This window comes from Ailuropoda melanoleuca, chromosome 8 (assembly GCF_002007445.2).
Source record: "Ailuropoda melanoleuca isolate Jingjing chromosome 8, ASM200744v2, whole genome shotgun sequence".
Lineage (NCBI taxonomy): Eukaryota > Metazoa > Chordata > Mammalia > Carnivora > Ursidae > Ailuropoda > Ailuropoda melanoleuca.
In genome coordinates, this window is record NC_048225.1 from 21,243,542 (window position 1) to 21,262,174 (window position 18,633).

Genomic DNA, 18,633 nt, shown 5'->3' on the forward strand with positions numbered 1-18,633 from the left:
GGGATCACGCCCTGAGCTGAAGGCAGACGCTTAACCGCTGTGCCACCCAGGAGCCCCATCAATTTTATTTTTTTTTAAGATTGTATTTATTTGAGAGAAAGAGCTGAGCACAAGGAGGGGGAGGAGAAGAGGGAGCGGCAGACTCGCCGCTGAGCAGGGAGCCCAGTGAGGCTGATCCCAGGACGCTGAGATCATGACCTGAGCTCCCGAAGGCAGATGCTTAACTGGCTGAGCCCCGCAGGTGCCCCTCTACTTCAATTTAAAAAAAAAACCAAAAACAAACAAACATGAAATCGCTTCCCATCCACAAGGATGGTTATAATCAGAAAGCCAGGTAATAACAAGCGTCGGTGAGACCCTGGAACCCTCACGCATTGTGGCCAGGAATGTAAAATGGTGCAACGGCTTTGTAACACAGTCTTGGCAGTTCCACCAGTATTAACCAGAGTTACCCACGACCCAGCAACTTCACTAGGTATGCACATACCTGCCAGGTATGTACCCAAGAAAAATGAAAACGTACATGAATGTTTCATAATAGCCAAAAAGTGAAAAAATCCTTAACTGATAAACGGATAGACAAAATTGGCATATTTATACCGTGGAATATTACTCGGTACTAAAAGAGATGCAGTACTGATATATGTTACGACATAGATGAGCCCTGAGAACATTATGTTGAGTGGAAGAAGCCAGGCACAAAAGATCCTATGTCACATGACTTTATTTATAGGAAGTATCTGAAGGAGGAGAATCTATAGAGACAGAAAATAGATTAGAGGTTGGCATGGCTGGGTATGAGTGGGAATGAGGAGTGACTGCTAAATGGGCATGAGATTTCTTTTTGTAAGCATGAAAATGTTCTAAAATTAGGTTAGGTGGTTGTCCGATTCTGTATATATAAAACCATTGAATTATACACTTTAAATGGATGAATATTACAGTATGTGAGCTTTATCCCAAAAAAGATGTTTTTCAAGTGGCAAATTTAATCTGTTTCGACCTAGTATATTACATTAATTGGGTTCTTACAATATGTCAGAAACTATTCTGGGAATTTAAATCAAATTCATTTAATCCTTAAAATAGCTGTCCAATAGAGGTACTCTTATTAAACCTATTTTGCAGGTGAGTGAATTGAGGTTCAGATAAGTTAAGTAAGTTACCCACTGTCCTAGCAAATAAACAGCAGAGTCAGAATGTGAATCCAAAGCCCAGCTGGCTCCAGAGCCTGAGAACTAACCCCTACCCCGTGCTATGGCTGCCTCTGGTCGGCAGTCACTTTTGGAGGGTTTACAAGTACAGGGCTTGGGGGCCAGAGACAGAAATTTGAAAGCCTTGGTGCCTGCCCCCAAGAAGGTCACAGCCTGGGAGAAATCACATATAATTAGAGGACAGGATTAAGATGCTCTGTGGTATGTGCTCAACGGTGAAGCCCGGCACACGCTCATGGTGCTTCGGGAATGCCGGAGTGATGGCCATCCTCTGGTCCTCCCTCTGGATGCATGAGCGTGTAATAGCACTTACGCCGGCCTGGGAGGGCTACCCAGAAACCCGTTCCTTCCCCATTTGTTGCCAACTGAGCTCATCCAATCGGTTGTTCAGACTTCCCGAGAGTCATCTTGGATTCAACCTTTCCCCCATATCCGATCAGTTCTACCCACTGGATTTCTGAGCTGCGTTCTAAACCTGTCTAGTCCACTCATCTCCAAACCTGTCCCAGCTCTTCTGGACCATTACATGGGCCCCTCATGAGTCTTCTTACTCGTATGTTTATTTCCCTACAAAATTTCTGCCTACAACCATTGAGGAGTACCAGAGAGTGATCTGGGAACAGGCAAGGAGCACCCTCACCCCCCCACCCCACCCCTCATGTAAGAGTGGGAGTTAGTCGGGGTGAGGGGGTGGTGTTTAAGAGGTGATACGAATGGGGGTGCCTGGGTGGCACAGCGGTTGGGCATCTGCCTTCAGCTCAGGGCGTGATCCCGGCGTTATGGGATCGAGCCCCACATCGGGCTCTTCCTCTATGAGCCTGCTTCTTCCTCTCCCACTCCCCCTGCTTGTGTTCCCTCTCTCACTGGCTGTCTCTATCTCTGTCGAATAAATAAATAAAATCTTTAAAAAAAAAAGAGATGATATGAATGGCAGGGGTTTCTGACTGTCAGTACATCTAGGGTGGGACGTTTGTGTGTCTGGACGTGCGGGGCGGGGCGGGGGAACGACTGGAAGGCATTACCTGGGCGTGTAGGCTGTCTGGGCATAGGTCACTGACTGTGACTGCATCTACAGAGAGAGTGAAAAAGCCCACGAAAGAGCTTCCCCTACCGTGTGATGATCACCCTTGATGAAAATCCATGCTTACCGTTGCGGACTGAAGCAGATAGGAGTGTGCTAAGTGGGGTGTGAGGGGGGATGTTAACAGAAATATCTCAAGGTCGCTTGCCTTTTAAGGACCCTAAGGCCCCTGGGGATGGGGGCATCTGTAGAGACTGCCACCAGGGCTGTCACTCACTGGGGGACAGAAAGGTGAAGGGATCTGAAGGGAGCTGGGGGGTGGAGGGAGGAAGCAGTGTTGCAAGGAAGTTGCCTGGCGTTTGTCCCTGGTCTCTGGGAGGAATCCTGTTTAGATAGAGTGATAGAGTGATAGGAGTGGCTTTGTTTATTCCGGATGGGGGGATGGGGCCCATAGCTGGGATGGGGGCTGGCTTGCCAAACGGATCACCCATGCGATCACCCATGCGCTTGGAGGTTGGGGCTTCGAGGTGGAGAGAGGAACTGGATTGAGTTTGACCATCTGGCCAGTGAGCTAATCAATCATGCTGAAGGATGAACCTCAATAAAGACTCAACGTGGAAGCGTGAGTGACCTTCCTGGTTGGTAATACAGAACCAGGTGTGAAGAGTGTGCTGTGTCCTGACTCCTGGGGGGCAGGGGGCATGGTAGCTTTAAGTTCTGGGACGTTCTGAGACCTCGCCCTTTCTTCCTTTTGGCTGGCCCTGATTTCTATCCTTTTATTGCTATTAATAAAACAGTAAGTATAGCACTTTCCTGAGTTCTGGGAGTTGTTCCAAGTGAATTACTCACCCTGAGGGAAGAGCGGGAATCCCTGAATTTATAGCTACTCGGCAATGGGGTTCAGGAAACGTTACTCCAAAATATGGTACCTTGGCATACTGAATATTTTAAGCTGAAGAAGTTTGAGAAAATGGCAGAAGCAGGAAGGTCACTTTGACCTCTTTGCCCCCTCATCCTTCCCTGAAACAGGTCACAACCTCCCTTGAGAGGTCCCCTCTCTATGCCCAAGGAAAGGAGAAGCCCCTTTGTCCAAAGACAATGAGATGCCAAGAAGAATCCTAACAGGCTTTGCTAAGTTTCCCTCAGTGTATAATTACCTCACACTCCTTAATCCGCCATATTCCATGACTGTCCACTCCTCATCACACCCAGCAGAAAAATATGTGAGTCTCGGGCACCTGGGTGGCTCAGTCTGTTAAGCATCCGACTCTTGATCTCAGCTCAGGTCTTGATCTCAGGAGTTGTGAGTTCAAGCCCCACATTGGACTCCATGCTGGGTGCAGAGCCTACTTTAAAAAAAAAAATACACAAGTCTGTTTTTTTTTGGGGGGGGGTCTTCTGAAGACCCCCATGCCACATAAAACTTGTATCACATAAATTTGTATGTGTATCTCCTGTTATTGTATCAGTTTAATTTTTAGACCCAGTGAGGGACTTAAGAGGGTTTGAAAGAGGACTTCAGCTATCCCCATGTCAACCCGTCTGTATTTCTTGATTCTTTGCACCTTATCTCTTAACTCAGACAAACGACCCTGCGGGCAAAGAATCCCCTGGTGGGAACCAAGACTACCCCCTCAAGCAGTAACAACTGTCCTGACACCAGCAAGACCCCATGTGATTGCCCCCAAGACAACGATCAACCTGACCTTCACTGCCCACCCGCATGTACCCACCGTCCTTTGACCCGCATTTTCCTTATGTAAACCTGGATGTGTTTTCGGCACTTCAGAGACAGCCTTTGTGACGTGAGCCTGCTGTCTTCCTGCTGTTGGCCTCACTGAAATGAATTCCTTTCTTGTTTCTCCACCACTCCTCTTTGCCCCTGTCTCTCTGCCTTTGGGCTAAACCTGGTCTGCTTGGGACCCTTGGAGCCAGATGCTCTTATACCCCTTGAACCCCAGTTACAGGTTGAGGACATTCCTCCCCTAGACTGGTGAGAAGGGTGGGGGGCTGCCTGGGAACCCCTGAGCTTGCAGCTGGTGTCTGGAGAGGAGTCTCGTGGAGAACTGTGCCCTTACCTTTGAAGTCTGGCCTGACCCTGGGTCGTCAGTGTTCGCATTACATTGCACCAAGCAGCACTTTCCACCCCACTGGGGAAAAGGGGTCTGCGTCCCCACGGTATGCTCTGCAAGCACGGATATTAGGCTGTATCTTTTATATTCTACCAGGCACTCTGGCTAACAGCAGCCCGGAAGCCCGCAGAGCCAAGGGCAGCAGATTAAGAAATACGGGTGTGTTTTGCCGTGTCCCTGTCCTAGTTAGAACCACCTTGCCCTGCTCTGACCTTGGGGACCGGGGCATGGTCTTAACACTCCCCTCTGTGTTTGGTTTCTGGTGGCAACGATCTGATTCTAGTTCAAGGGTGGGGGGTGACGCTGGTGCTCAGGAAGAGGTGGTAGGGGTACAGAGGAAAGCACATCTTCAGAGGAGGGGTTCTAGAGGGAAACAGGGCAGACTTGGTGACCACCTGGGTTTGGGGACAGCTGTGTTTCACACATTTTACTTAGTGAGCAATACACTTGGAGCTTTCACGTAAATACAGCTGATCCACCAAGAGTGGGTTTGAACTCTGCAGGCCACTTATACGTGGATTTTCTTCGATAAATACGGCACAGAACTGTAAATGTATTCTCTCTTCCTTATGATTTTCTTAATAACACTGTCTTTTCTTTAGCTGACTTTACTGTAAGAATACAGCATATAATACATATAACATACAAAATATGTGTTAATCAACTGTTCAGGTCATTGGTAAAGCTTCCGGTTGACAGGAGGCTATTAGTTGTTAAGTTCTGGGAGAGTCAAAAGTACATGGATTTTTGACTGTACAAGGCGGGGGGTCAGTGCCCCCAACCCTCTCAATGCTGTTCAAGGCTCAACTGTATCTGGGTTTTTCTGACTCTCCAAAAAAAGTAAGAAAACCTTGTCCCACAGAGCAATACCCAGCTGGAGCTCACAACTGCCCTCTCTGGACGGTGTGTGTGCTCCCCACTAGGGCCTCAGAACGGGCCTGCCATTTCCATCTGCTTTCCTCGAACACCCCTTTGCAGGCTCCAGTCACTACTGCGGTAAGGCTCTTGCTGCAGCGGGAGAGAACCCTGCGTTCTAGGACAGGGGCCTACAAAGTCCGAGACAAAACAAGTGGAGCAGAGAGGTTTTGCTAATAGATCCTGAATGTCCATGAGCACAGTGGCTAACGCTTCTGAATTTCTCTAGCAGTCAGATAACCATCATGTGCTCTTTCCAACCACAGCAAGCTTCCTGACAGATCATGAGCCTTATTGTTGGATGTAAACAGTTTCTGAGCACAGATTCTGTGCTCAAGTTTCTCCTTTCCTTATTATTGACCCAATCTGCTTGGTCCTGGGTGCTCTTCCCTCTGGGCAAGGAGACTCGGAGGCAGGGAGACTTAGGGACTGGGTTTTTCCAGAGCATGGCCAAAGTCTCAGTAAACAGAATTTAGTGTCCTGTAAAAGCCCGGCCGGAAGCAGCTGCGTTTCTTCCACTTCCCACACCTGGCTCTTCTGGACTCTGTCCCAAGTGAGAAGTTAGCAGAGTCCATTAAACAAAGTGAAGGATTCAGGGGCCAAACAGCCCAGCGGTCTTCACTGTGCCCGCACACATCCGGCTTCGTCGTCCCCATTCTGATCCTGACTTGGCATCCATAAGTCCAGGCGTCTCAGGGAGCATACGAAGTAGCGAGGAGGCTTGCAGACCAAGTTGAGTTCCTCCTTCCTGGAGCCCAGGGCCGGCAGGATGAGCTGGCGGGCGTGCAGGTGAAGGGGGATGTGGCGGGCCTTTGCCTGTTGCAGCCCCAGTTTCTTCAGGGTACCAAGAGACAGCTTCTGTACAAAGACAAGACAGCTTCTTGAGAGCCAGGCCAAGAGCTCACCCTTGAGCAGCACGCAGGGTCAGAAGTCTTCCACTTAAAGGGACCACCACTAACTCCCCTGGAAGGCACAAGGGTGGACAGCCTGCTTCAGGGACACTTCTAGGAAGGGTTCAGAGCCCGGGTGAGAGAAAAAAACACCAGACCAGGGTGTATCAGCCTGTTCTCGTATCAGCCAGTTCTCTGGCCTTCCTACAGAATGGACTGTAACACCAAGAGATAAGAAAGTGTGCACCACGGATCTTCCGCAATAGTATGAAAGGCTGCTTGAAGCCTTCAGAAAGTCTCCCCCACCCCCGCCTGCCCAGAGCCTCCTAACAAAATCCGAGACGAATGAATGAAGCATAAGGGTTCTGCTAACACATCCTGCAGCTCCATGAGAACAGGAGCTGTATCTCTCTCAGCTGGGTAACTAGTACAGGTAACTAGTCTGGTACCATGTCCATAGATAGTCAATACATCCTTGGGGTGACACACTTCAGGCTTTACCAAGGGGAAAGCATAAGCCCCCCCCCCCCAGCTGTGGCACACTGGGTCAAACCAGTATCACCTGGGGGGCCAGCTTATTCCAGTCAGAGTACTTGTGATCACCGAGGATTGGGCAATCCAGTCCAAACGACAGATGAACTCGAAGCTGATGTTTTACTCCTTTACAAAAAAAAAAAAAAGAGAGAGAGAGAGAGAGAAACAACTTGAGTAGCTACAGAAACCATACTGCGGGTTACATCTGCTTCTAACCATATTAAATTGAAACACAGCAAGCCTGGCAAAGCCCCACCCACAATAAAGTATAAAGAATAACAGAACAAATGTTAAGCTACTAGGGAATAAACATGATACATGCTGGTAAGTCTCTAAGTTCCCTTCCCCTTCACAGTTCCTTTTCCACACCAGATAACCATTATCATCAACTTGGTATCTCTCCCTGCTCCGCTTTCGTTTTGTTTTTGAGAGAGAGAGCATGTGTGCGAGAGAAGGGGGGGTGCAGAGGGAGAGGGAAAGAGAGAATCAATGTCACACCCTGAGCTTATGACCTGAGTCGAAATCAAGAGTCAGACACTTAACTGACAGAGCCACCCAGGAGCCCCTCATTTTGTTTTTTAGATAACATTATTATATAATGCTAAATAGTAGTGCTTTGCACATTTTTTCACTGTAGCAAAATAGTCGTAACATAAAATTTATCACCTTAACCATTTTTTTAAAAGATTTTATTTATTTATTTTGAGGTAGAGCGAGAGCAAGAGAGAGAGAAAGCATGAGCAGGGGGAGTGGCAGAGACAGAAGGAGAAGCAGACTTCCCGCTGAGCAGGCAGCAGGACGTGGGGCTTGATCCCAGGACTCCAGGATCATGACCTGAGCTGAAGGTAGATGCTTCACCGACTGGGCCACCCAGGCAGCCCCTCAACTTAACCATTTTTAAGTGTGCAGCTGTGTGGCATTAAGTACTTTCACAGGGTTGTGCAACCATCATCACTGCCCACCTCTAGAACTTTTTCATCCTCCCAAACTGAAACTCTGACCCAATTAAACAATAACTCCCCATTCCTTCAGCCCCTGGTAACCACTATTCCACTTTTTCTCTGAATCTGAGTACTCTGGGTGTCTCATAAATGGAATCATGCAACATTTGACCTTCTGTGTTGTTTTTCACTTAGCATAAAGCCCGTCCACATTGTAGCACATGCCTGAATTTCCTTCCCTTTCAAGACGTATTCCATCGCACGTCTACACATTTGTTTACCCATTCATCTGACGACAGACATCTGGGTTGGCTTCACCTTTTGGCTACTGCGAATAATGCTGCTATGAACACTGGTGTACATGTATCTTTTCAAATCCCTGCTTTCAATTCTTTTGGGTAGATACCCATGAGGACTGCTGGATTATATGGTAATTCTATGCTTAATTTTTTTTGAGGAACCGCTTTGGAAATTTTTAAATAAATGTAAGCAAACTATTTATATCTTTCTGCTACCTACTATTTTTAAACAATCATCCCCGTTGGGGCTCCCAGCCTCACATTAGCACCAGAAGCACATTCTCATACGTGTCAGCGGCAATCCCAGCCCTCTTACAACACCAGCTGCTCAGAAGGGCAGGACCCAGCACAAGGCCCTGGACAAAGCTCAGTGGCCCTGGGCTTTCGCCATCCCACTGCGGAAAGGTGGCCCCTCACCGGTAATGGGCTGGAGCTCCACGAGGGCGGAGGACAGCGTGCTGCTTAGCACCTGGTACTGAGTCACAGCTGTATGTGCATTCCGGTCACGCCTCGTTCTCACCATCTTCCCATCCTCCATGCGGTAGCTTGGGGACAGCGTCATCTGACACCAGAGAAATCATGATATGGTCGCAAAGGAAGAGCAGAAAACCCAACCCTCTGGGGATGACAGCTCACCCACCTTGTAGTGCTGCTGCTGACCCTGCACCTCCTTCTCGATGACAGGGATATCCACGACTCCTGCCGGGGGCACCGGGACACGCACAGTGACGGCCCTGGGCACGACACACAGACCCTGGCTTAAGCCATGAGTGAGGGGGGAGCTCCTCGGATTTGGCTATTTAGAGGCTGTAACACACTGGACCTTCTGCACGACTGTGGTCAGTTCTTAAGACTGGAGCATCCAAGTGATCCCTTGTCATAGCTCCTAGCCTGAGAGCTTGATACTACTCTTATAAACCTATCTTTTTTACTACTACTGTATGCTAATTATAGAATACTTGGGGAAAAAACAGAAAAACAAAATGATTATATTAATAACGTGGTCTTTCCTTCCAGCTTTTAAAAACGAATATGTAGATTTTTTTTTTTTAAAAGATATTTATTTGAGAGAGACAGACAGAGAGGGAAAGAGGAGAAAGGGAGCAGGTGCGGGGGAGGGGCAGAGGGAGAGGGAAAGAGCGGGGGTCTTAATCTCACAACCCTGAGATCAGGACCTGAGCTGAAACCAAGAGTCGGACGTTTATTCAACTGCGCCACCCAGGTGCCCCAAAAATGAATATGTATAGTTTAAAATGAAATTAGGGTATATGTCTTTGTATCCTGTTTTTTATCTTTTTGAAAGATTTTCTTTATTCATTTGACACAGAGAGAGAGAGAGCACAAGCAGGGGGAGCGGCAGAAGCAGGCAGAGGGAGAGGGATAAGCAAGCTCCCTGCTGAGCAAGGAGCCCGATGGAGGGCTCGATCCCAGCACCCTGGGATCATGCCCTAAGCCAAAGCCAGCTTAACCAACTGAGCCACCCAGGCGCCCCTGTATCCTGTTTTTTAAAACATGGTTACGTCCTGACTGCATATGAAATGAATGAAGAAGTACATGAATGAATGGAATGAAAAATTCATAGGACCGCGCCTGCTGGATTTGCCAGGTAGACCAACGGGGGCAACTGTGCTCACAGTCACAGAAACCACCACCACAACTCAATAAACACTCCAGATCACTTTTGTTGGAGGTCTTCCTTCATCATGTCAGAGATGGGTAGAAGACCCTGTAATCTGTTCTTACGTTATGCCTCTTCTAGGGCAGTCGGGAAGGAGTCCTGCTGGGTGGCCTATCACAGCCTCGCTGACCGAGAGGTCGAAAGCCCATTCCTACAACAATTCATACCTGGGACATCACACTTCAGGTTGGTAGCAGTTTGGGCTGCTATCTGATATATTTTATCATACTTAAATTGAGTTTTAACTGCTAGCTCACGCTTCCTAATGACAGAACACTACTACTCAAAAACATTCACTCACTACATACACCACGAATTTAAACAAGCATTGATTTAGGTAGGTACTAGTTGTGTACAGATGAACAAGACAAAAATCCCCGCTTAAAGGAATCCAAAGTCTAGTAAGAAGATTCAAACAAATAACTCTAGCAAGTCGCTATCATAGCAAGTCAGCAAGTGCTAACCAGTTGCCTGCTATGTTCTACTTCCTGCGCCTGGTATTGAAGGCCATCATTAACTAGGTTCCAGTCACCTTTCCAGCATTATCCGTCACCATTCCCCACTCCAAACTAGACTGCGCGCTTTATTCCTTTGTACATGCCATTCCCACAATCTATAACACAGTTCTCCATCTCGTCTATCAAATTCTATTCATTCAACAACACACAATTAACGGATTTCAATTCCACCATGAAGCCTGATACTGAGATGGTTACCGAGTCTAAACTTTCATCAACAATTTTCACAAATAATATAACACTTCTTAAAGATTTATGAGAGAGAAAACATGTGTGTGAGCAAGCGGGAGGAGGGGCGGGGGGGGGAGAGAGGGAGAGAGAGAGAGAGAGAGAGAGAGAGAGAGAGAGAACCCTGAAGCAGACTCCCAGCTGAGCGCAGAGCCTAATGAGGGGCTTGACCCCACGACCCTGAGATCATGACCTGAGGCGAAATCAAGAGTCAGCTGCTCAACTGACGGAGCCACCCAGGCGCCCCAACATTTCTGACAGACTTACATTTGGATTACTAGTATACATAAGAAGAGTCTTAATTTTCTGTCTTTCAGCTTTCACTATGAGCTAGGTACCGTGTTAAACACTTCACATGCGTTGTCTCATTTAACTCTCTCCTCAACTCCATTATTTTCATTTTTCCTATGAAGACAAAGCTTAGAGAAGTTTAATAACGTGCCTAAGGACCCGCGCTGGTTAAACAGTACAGCCAACAGTTGAACCCGGATCTTGTCGAGCTCTTAGTTACTGTGCTAAACTTCTTCCATTATCTGTAATCTCTTATTACAATGGTCCTTACATTTGATACCACAGCAAGGTCATTTATGGAGCTTTTAAGAAATATAGATGCCCACACCCACCAGACTTATGAATCAGGACCTCTGTGGGTGGGTCTAGGCATAGAGGTTTTTTAAAGGCTCCCAAGATCACAAAGTAGCTACAAAATCTGTAATACAAAAAGGACTGACATCAAAAAGATAAGAACAGTACTTACAAATCAAATAGAAAATAATAAATAGCCCAACAGAAACTGGGAAAAGAAATAAACAGGTTGTGGGGCGCCTGGGTGGCACAGTGGTTAAGCGTCTGCTTTCGGCTCAGGGCGTGATCCCAGCGTTACGGGATTGAGCCCCACATCAGGCTCCTCCGTTATGAGCCTGCTTCTTCCTCTCCCACTCCCCCTGCTTGTGTTCCTTCTCTCACTGGCTGTCTCTATCTCTGTCAAATAAATAAATAAAAAATCTTAAAAAAAAAAAAGAAATAAACAGGTTGTTCACAGAAAGGGAAACTCAAAAAACACCTAGATGCCAATAAACATGCAGACAAGTAATACCAAATAGTAGTAACTATTCAAATATTAAATGTGTGAGGGGAACCCAGGTGGCTCAGTTGGTTAAGCGTCTGCCTCTTGGTTTCAGCTCAGGTCATGATCTTGGGGTCCTGGGATGGAGCCCCGTGTCAGGCTCCACGCTCAGTGGGGAGTCTGCTGGAGATTTTCTCTTCCTTTCCATCTTCCACTGCCACCCCCCCCGCTCGTGTGCTTACACTCACCCTCTCCCTCCCTCTCAAATAAATAAATAAATCTTAAAAAAAAAAAAAAAAAACCACCATCACCACCAACAAAAAACAAATATTAAATGTGTGTACCCTTCAACCCAGCAACTCCATCTTTAGGAATCTGTCTTAAAGATATAATCACATATACTTTGCAACAGACTCTGAAAAATGGGAAGTTAATTAAATATCCATCAATAAGGAAATTATGATACAGTCATACAACAGAATCCTATAGAGCTCTAAATGTACATGCAAAATGCTCTCCAAGATACATTATACAAGCGAAAAAAACCAGGATGCAAAGCAGTGCAAAATACATTGCCATGTAACAGTTCACTTATATATGCCCTGTATGACTCTGGAAGTTTACACAAGACGGTAGAATATGATTGCCTCCAGGGGCACCTGGGTGGCTCAGTCGTTAAGCATCTGCCTTTGGCTCGGGTCATGATCCTGGAGTCCTGGGATCGAACCGCGCATTGGGCTCCCTGCTCAGTGGGAAGCCTGCTTCTCCCTCTCCCACTCCCCCTGCTTGTGTTCCCTCTCTCGCTGTGTCTCCCTCTGTCAAATAAATAAAATCTTAAAAAAAAAAAAAAAGAATATGATATCTCCTGGGGAAGAAAACTGAGTAGATGGGGGACAGAAGTAGGTTTCAGTTTTGTTCATATATCTTTCTTCTATTAAAAAAATGGAGGTAAACCTATATGTACTAACATGGGAAGATCTCCAAGACACAGTTAAGTGGTAAAAGAAAGTACAGTGTTGGGGCACCTGGGTGGCTCATCGGTGAAGCACCTGCCTTCAGCTCAGGTCATGATCCCAGGGTCCTGGGATTGAGCCCCACGTGCTTGTGCGCTCGCTCTCTCTGTCAAATAAAATCTTTTTAAAAAAAGTACAGTGTACACTGTAATACACACACACACACACACACTCTGTGTACCAGACATGTTCATAAGTCCACTGAGTAAGGATCAGAGGAATAAAAACCAAACTATCCCAAGGGAAGGGACTAGAATGACAGAGTGGGTAGATTCTCCAAGAGTTTTTTGCTTTTTCATTGTTGTTTGACTATTTTACGACAGGAGAACTCATGTATTACTTGTATAATTGGTTTTCGATAATTTTTATGTACAACCACAATTAGGAACCACTATTCTATCAGACTCCAATATTCTAAGCACTTAAGTCTGTTTCCTAAACTTTTCGTATGCCCACATGTCCTAGCACAGCGCCTTAATAGGAGGTCCTTCCGTATGAATGGACGAATAGATACAAGGATGCCTTCATTTATACCAACTCTACCATTAGCAATGGGCTTCATACCAGTACTTCTTTGCCACCTGACGGGTTCTAAACAACTCTTGGACTTGATGTGCCACTTCCTTCTCCCAGGCCAACACCATGACACCTGTAGTTTCCTTGTCCAGCCGGTGGCACAGATGCAAGGGCTCTGCCTTGTGGCCATGAAGCATCTTTGCCAGGATAGGCAATACATCACTGATACACAGCTGGACCCCAGGGCCACCTAAGAAGGGAAGAGCCAGAGGTGTTAGTGGCCAGTAAAAGATCCCACCAAAGAACTCGACCTGGGAAGAGAGTCAGTGTTTTCAAGAGCTTTATTACTGAAACATGGTCCAGGAACTGGCAACATCAGTATGCCCAGGGAGCTTGCTGGAAAGGAATCTCAGGCTCCCAACCCAGACTATTAAATCAAAATCTACATTTTGCCTAAGGGACTCACATGCCTATTAAAGTTTGAGAAACACTGTCCTAGAGCATGTGGCTTTCTCCTCAGACATATATATACTTATTAATCTACTTGAATACTCATAATACAATCAGCAATCAAAATGAGGAGGTCTGATATTTCACTATATAAACAAAGGCTTGAAATTTGCCAGGTAAACTCAAGTGATAAATACAAGACTGTGAGGCTCCCTGTGAGGCATTACAGAAGAGCTAAGAAGATGGGTTTTAGGTGAGATGCTCCTCGGGACTATTTTATGCCTAACTAGCCATTGACCCTGAACAGATGATTTAATCTTTTCAACATGCAGTTTTCTCATCTATAAAATGTAAATATCTGGATAATAATTGTCTCATGGGAATGGGAAGAAAAAGATCAAGAGAGAAAAAAGAAAATACACAGAACACTTGGCAATGTCTGACTTAATTCCTTGCCTTTATGCTTTTCTCCATACTTCCCCAAAAAGCATTCTTTCAACTATGCGCTTTCCCCCAGTAAATCCCTTTCCCAAATGCATCTTTTTCTTTTCTTTTCTTTTTTTTTAAGATTTTATTTATTTATTTGACAGAGACAGCCAGCGAGAGAGGGAACACAAGCAGGGGGAGTGGGAGAGGAAGAAGCAGGCTCCCAGTAGAGGAGCCTGATGTGGGGCTCGATCCCATAACGCCTAGATCACGCCCTGAGTCGAAGGCAGACGCTTAACCACTGTGCCACCCAGGCGCCCCCAAATGCATCTTTTTCTATCAATCTTTTCTGTCTCACTCCAGCTGTCTTGGACAACTACATTCAACATTTATTCAAAAACATTTCAGTGTCCATTAAGTTCTGGGCATCCTGGGGTTTTGTTAGGTATACTCTGTGTGCACGCGTGCATACACACACACAAGCACACACATTTTCTTTCATTCTTTTCTAAGTTCATATCATGAATACATAACTTATTATGTATTTTTGGCACCTGATTTTATAACACGAATATCTCCTATATTTTACGATTTCTATGAACTCTTTAAAGGAAGTTATCTTCTATACGGGTTTATATGTGGGGTTTGTTTGTTGAAAGATTGTGAGAGAGAGCACAAGCAGAGGGAGGGGCAGAGGCAGAGGGAGAAGCAGACTCCCCACTGAGCAGGGAGCCTGACACGGGCCTCGATCCCTCAATCCCACGACCCCGAGATCATGACCTGAGCTGAAGGCAGACGCTTAACCGACTGAGCCACCGAGGCACCCCCAGGTTTACATGTGTTTTTGTGTGTGTGGATCCTGCGTATGTTTTCAGTAGGGGAGGCCTCTCTACAGGGCAGTTTAATTTTTGCTTTTGCTGGAATGCCATTGTTGAATCAGTTTTCATACTGGCTTCTGTGACTGGAGTTTCTGCATGTTTAGGTGGCCCTTATTCGCTCCGTGCCCAAGCATAATATAAGATCTGATTTTTCTCAGGTTATCCCGTCTCCACTCATGGCTTGAGGTGGCTGACTTATTTATGCTGCAGTTCTGGGCTTGTGGATTGAGATTTTCTGATCTTTGTTCAATGAAGATGGACTATTTTCTCTGGTGTGGACTTAATTGATGAAATTAGACTCTGGATCATGTAAACAAAATTGTGCAACAAATCACCATGGTTAAAAAAGACACTTGAAGCAAATTCAGAGCCATTATATGGAAATACCACTATTTATGGAAGGAAATAAACTACCAGAACCCATTATCCACAAGGGATTTATAGGCCAAAAACAGAAACAGAGTATTTATGAAAACCAGTGAAAGTGGGAAAATTGTGAATAAAGGCAAAAATATAGTGATGTCATTGTTGGAAAGGGAAATGATGGGAACCTTAATATATTAAGTCCTATATATTTGGGGCGCCTGGGTGGCACAGCGGTTAAGCGTCTGCCTTTGGCTCAGGGCGTGATCCTGGTGTTATAGGATCGAGCCCCACATCAGGCTCTTCCGCTATGAGCCTGCTTCTTCCTCTCCCACTCCCCCTGCTTGTGTTCCCTCTCTCGCTGGCTGTCTCTATCTCTGTCGAATACATAAATAAAATCTTTTTTAAAAAAAAAAAAAAAAAAAAGTCCTATATATTTTTTTCTTATATGTCATTTTTTCTTTCCCAGTTCCGTTTTTTTTTGTTGTTGAAGATTTTATTTATTTATTAGAGAGAGAGATCACAGGTGGGGGAGGAGGGGCAGAGGGAGTGGGAGAAGCAGACTCCCTGCTGAGCAGGGAGCCCGACACTGGGCTGGATCCCAGGACCCTGAGATCATGATCTGAGCCGGAGGCAGACACTTAACCGGCTGAGCCACCCAAGAACCCCTCTTCTTTCACAGTTTTGATGGAAAATAACATGAAGACAAGAACCACACAGCCTTAGTATTTCTTCCATAAATCACTGCTGACCGACAAATGTTTGGAATGCAGAGACTGTCTTTTACATCTCTGTGTCTTCAGTAGTGCCTTATATAGGACTATAGTGCTTTATATAGTACTCCACAAAAACTTAATTATTTTGCATGCAAGTCTTCCAGGAGCCCCACAAGTAATGTGTCAGAGTTGTCCCTAGTTGTAGTGAATACAAAAGCAATCCCCCTCCTTCTCCCACGTGGTCCTTACCATGCACAGGAAGACCATAAGGTTTGTTGATGACCACGAGATCCATGTCCTGGTGCACAATCCCTCGGCTTAGAGCCTTAGCAAGCACGTTGGGGTGGACTCGCTGGAGCTGCTGTGTGAACCGCACTAGTTCTTGCACTCTCCGCTGAACAGGGCTTGTGGGCACCTACGGGGAGAGAAGGAGCGACAGGAAAAGGCTGGTGAAGAGCTTCAATAAGTCTGGGTTTGAATTTGAGTTGGAAATGACTATCTCTGCATTGGACTCACGCCTTCCCGGAATAATTTTGATAGCGGCGGTGCATGTCTGTTTCACCTGTCTTCACGCAGTGCTTAGGCCCGAGGCCGGCAGGAGCCAAAGACCCAGCCCAGAGGAAGATCCGGTACCCTACTGACCTCTTCCCTTCCCTTTCTCACCATTTTCTTCCACAGGTCCTCCACATTTACTTAACATCTGTCAGAGGACCCTCCCACCTCACTCCCAGCCGGGGAACGTGTGAACGCACTGCCTTTTGGGAGTTGTGGTCCTTTAGGCCTCACCGGCTGGTTCTTCGTCTTTTGTTCCTGTTTCTGGGCTCGGAGCTTCTCCGCTAATCGCTGGGCACTCACGGTCCCAGACGCAGCAGCGGCCGAACAAAATGGCTTTGAGACGAGACTAAAGAGACTCCCCAAACGCTGCCTGGAACCCCGGACCCAGAGGCCCGGCGCACTACAGCTGGGCGCCGCCATCTTGTCAAAAAGGGGGGGCGGAGTCTAGACCACGTGCGGAAGAGGGGCTAGAGGGAGGAAGGAATGGGCGGGTCCTGAGGATCACGTTGGGGAGTGGGGGCGGGGTCTGGGCCGAGTCACGTGGGGCGGTGCGCGCTGAGTGCGGCTGCGCCGGCCGGTAGCTGCAGCTGGAGCGGTGGCGTTTGGAGGAGACTCGGTGAGTGTGTTGGGAAGCCGGGCTGGGGCTAGGAAACGCCAGTTCTTCAGCGCTTTAACGTTTTCGCGTCTCCGGGGCTTCTGTTCTCGGAGAGCACTGCACTGGGAACCGTTTCTCCCTGTGGGAGAAGACCCCACTCAAAAACACTTCCCCGCCCCCGCGCCCCGTGGAAGCGATGCCCCATAAACGCTCGCCCCAGAGCCTTCTTAGGTGCCTAACTCTTTCCTCTTGGCAACCACATCCCTGGTGTCCGGCCAGTCCCCTGAGGGACGCGTTGTGTCACCTCTCATTTCCTTGCCGCTCGACCTTCGGAGATGCCCGGATCTTTGTAGGCTCTCCACCCCTCACCTCCTCTTTGTTTCAGGTTGTAACCTGTCCTCCTTTCCCAGAGGTGATGTTCGGGAACCCTTCCGTTATCCAAGAGCCCCAGCTCGTATTCCCACCTAGGGGAACCTTGAGTTTCTTGTGTTCTTCCTCAAGAATTCATTTTTTGGAGTCTCCTCTCCCCCTTACGCTCTCCCTGCTCCTTCCACAAACAAGACTGAAAATACTGAGCACGGACCTTCCCTTCCTTTTTATGTTTCCTTCATTTTTCCCCCTCCCTACTTTGCAGCCGCCCCAAAACCTCTCTCCCTCTCTTCCAAGGTGCAGTGTTGGAACTCCCATGCCCAAACTGCAAGTGACTCCCCTGATTTCACCTGGGGGTGGCTGGAAAGATGAACCTCTGGTTGGGGTGATAATGTGAAAAATACCTTGGAACGTACCTGCCATTTGTTAAGAAACGTAATGGCGAGTTCCGAAGGCACGCTCAGAAAACTAATGGATCTGTACCGACACTAGAGGAAACACTTTTTTAAGACTGCTGAGAATGAAGGCTCTTTGAGGAGTTCGAGTAGGTAGTGGAATTAGGTTTGCGACTTACCCCTCCGAAAGGGATTGGCGGAAGGGAGCCATATTGGGCACGAAGTAAAGTTGAACAGGTGAGTGGAGCTAACCTATAGAAGACTTCGTAAGTCGAAGAGTTTGACCTAGATGTTGTAAGTAATGAGGAGTGCTTGAAGCTTCTTGAGCAGGAGAGAGACTCCTTGAATTCTAGAAATGAATCTGGCAGTTGAATGCAGCACACATTGAAGAGAAGAGGGCTTTGATAGCAGGCAGATCAGGTGGAATGCTCCAGTCAGGAGGAACAGTAAAGAGGTTATGCTTCATCCCGTGGTCTTTCCCCCTGCACTGTACTGTTCTTTGAGTTTGAATTGATTTTGAGTACAGGTCAGGGTGTATCATGGTCAGCTGCTGTTGAAGACTGAGTCCCTTGAGGACTTGCTCATGGTTTCTTTGTAATCCCCACGTCAGGCACAGAGTAAACTCACAAATACTCATTCCTTAGATGGGCGCAGTGCATCACAGATGTGTATTAGATGTGTTTGAATATTTGAATTGTCTTCTTTCTGTCAGTTTTTGACCTGAAGAACGGAGGTAGGAGTAAATGTATTTGTAAAGAGTGGGGAGGAAGGCTTGTGTATGTATGTTTCTGTAATAAGACAGGTGATCAGGATATAAATTCGAAGAATCCCAAGGGAGGTTGGGAAACAACTTCTCTCTTTCCCCCCCCCCCCGCAAATTCATAGGTAAGATGTAGATCTGTAATAGTTGAGAATTGCTAT

General features: G+C 46.9%; 2 protein-coding genes across 8 annotated transcripts in view; one reads left to right on the plus strand and one right to left on the minus strand.

Moving 5' to 3' along the window:
- Positions 1–2,086: 2,086 nt before the first annotated feature.
- RPUSD4 (RNA pseudouridine synthase D4) lies at positions 2,087–16,787 on the minus strand. 2 transcript variants are annotated; one of them, XM_034666051.1, is made up of 7 exons: positions 16,462–16,500; positions 16,048–16,213; positions 13,014–13,215; positions 8,587–8,680; positions 8,364–8,508; positions 6,735–6,832; positions 2,087–6,140 (listed from the first exon to the last, which is right to left on the minus strand). In XM_034666051.1, the coding sequence occupies exons 1-7, from the start codon at positions 16,462–16,464 to the stop codon at positions 5,901–5,903; spliced, it is 948 nt and encodes a 315-aa protein (XP_034521942.1). In that variant the 5' UTR covers positions 16,465–16,500; the 3' UTR covers positions 2,087–5,900. The 2 variants fall into 2 exon arrangements, with proteins under 2 accessions (XP_034521942.1, XP_002926501.1); XM_002926455.4 differs by lacking the exon at positions 16,462–16,500 and adding an exon at positions 16,585–16,787 and having other exon boundaries at positions 2,091–6,140.
- An 85-nt stretch (positions 16,788–16,872) lies between these two features.
- FAM118B (family with sequence similarity 118 member B) overlaps positions 16,873–18,633 on the plus strand; it is a 44,657-nt gene continuing 42,896 nt past the window's right edge. For 5 of the 6 annotated variants that reach the window (XM_011233860.3, XM_011233859.3, XM_002926454.4 and 2 more), the window contains exon 1: positions 16,881–16,969. The gene's annotated coding sequence lies outside the window, so the exon portion shown is untranslated. Of the gene's footprint in view, positions 16,970–18,633 lie in introns of all 6 variants that reach the window. The other variant, XM_019807190.2, reaches the window with a different exon arrangement.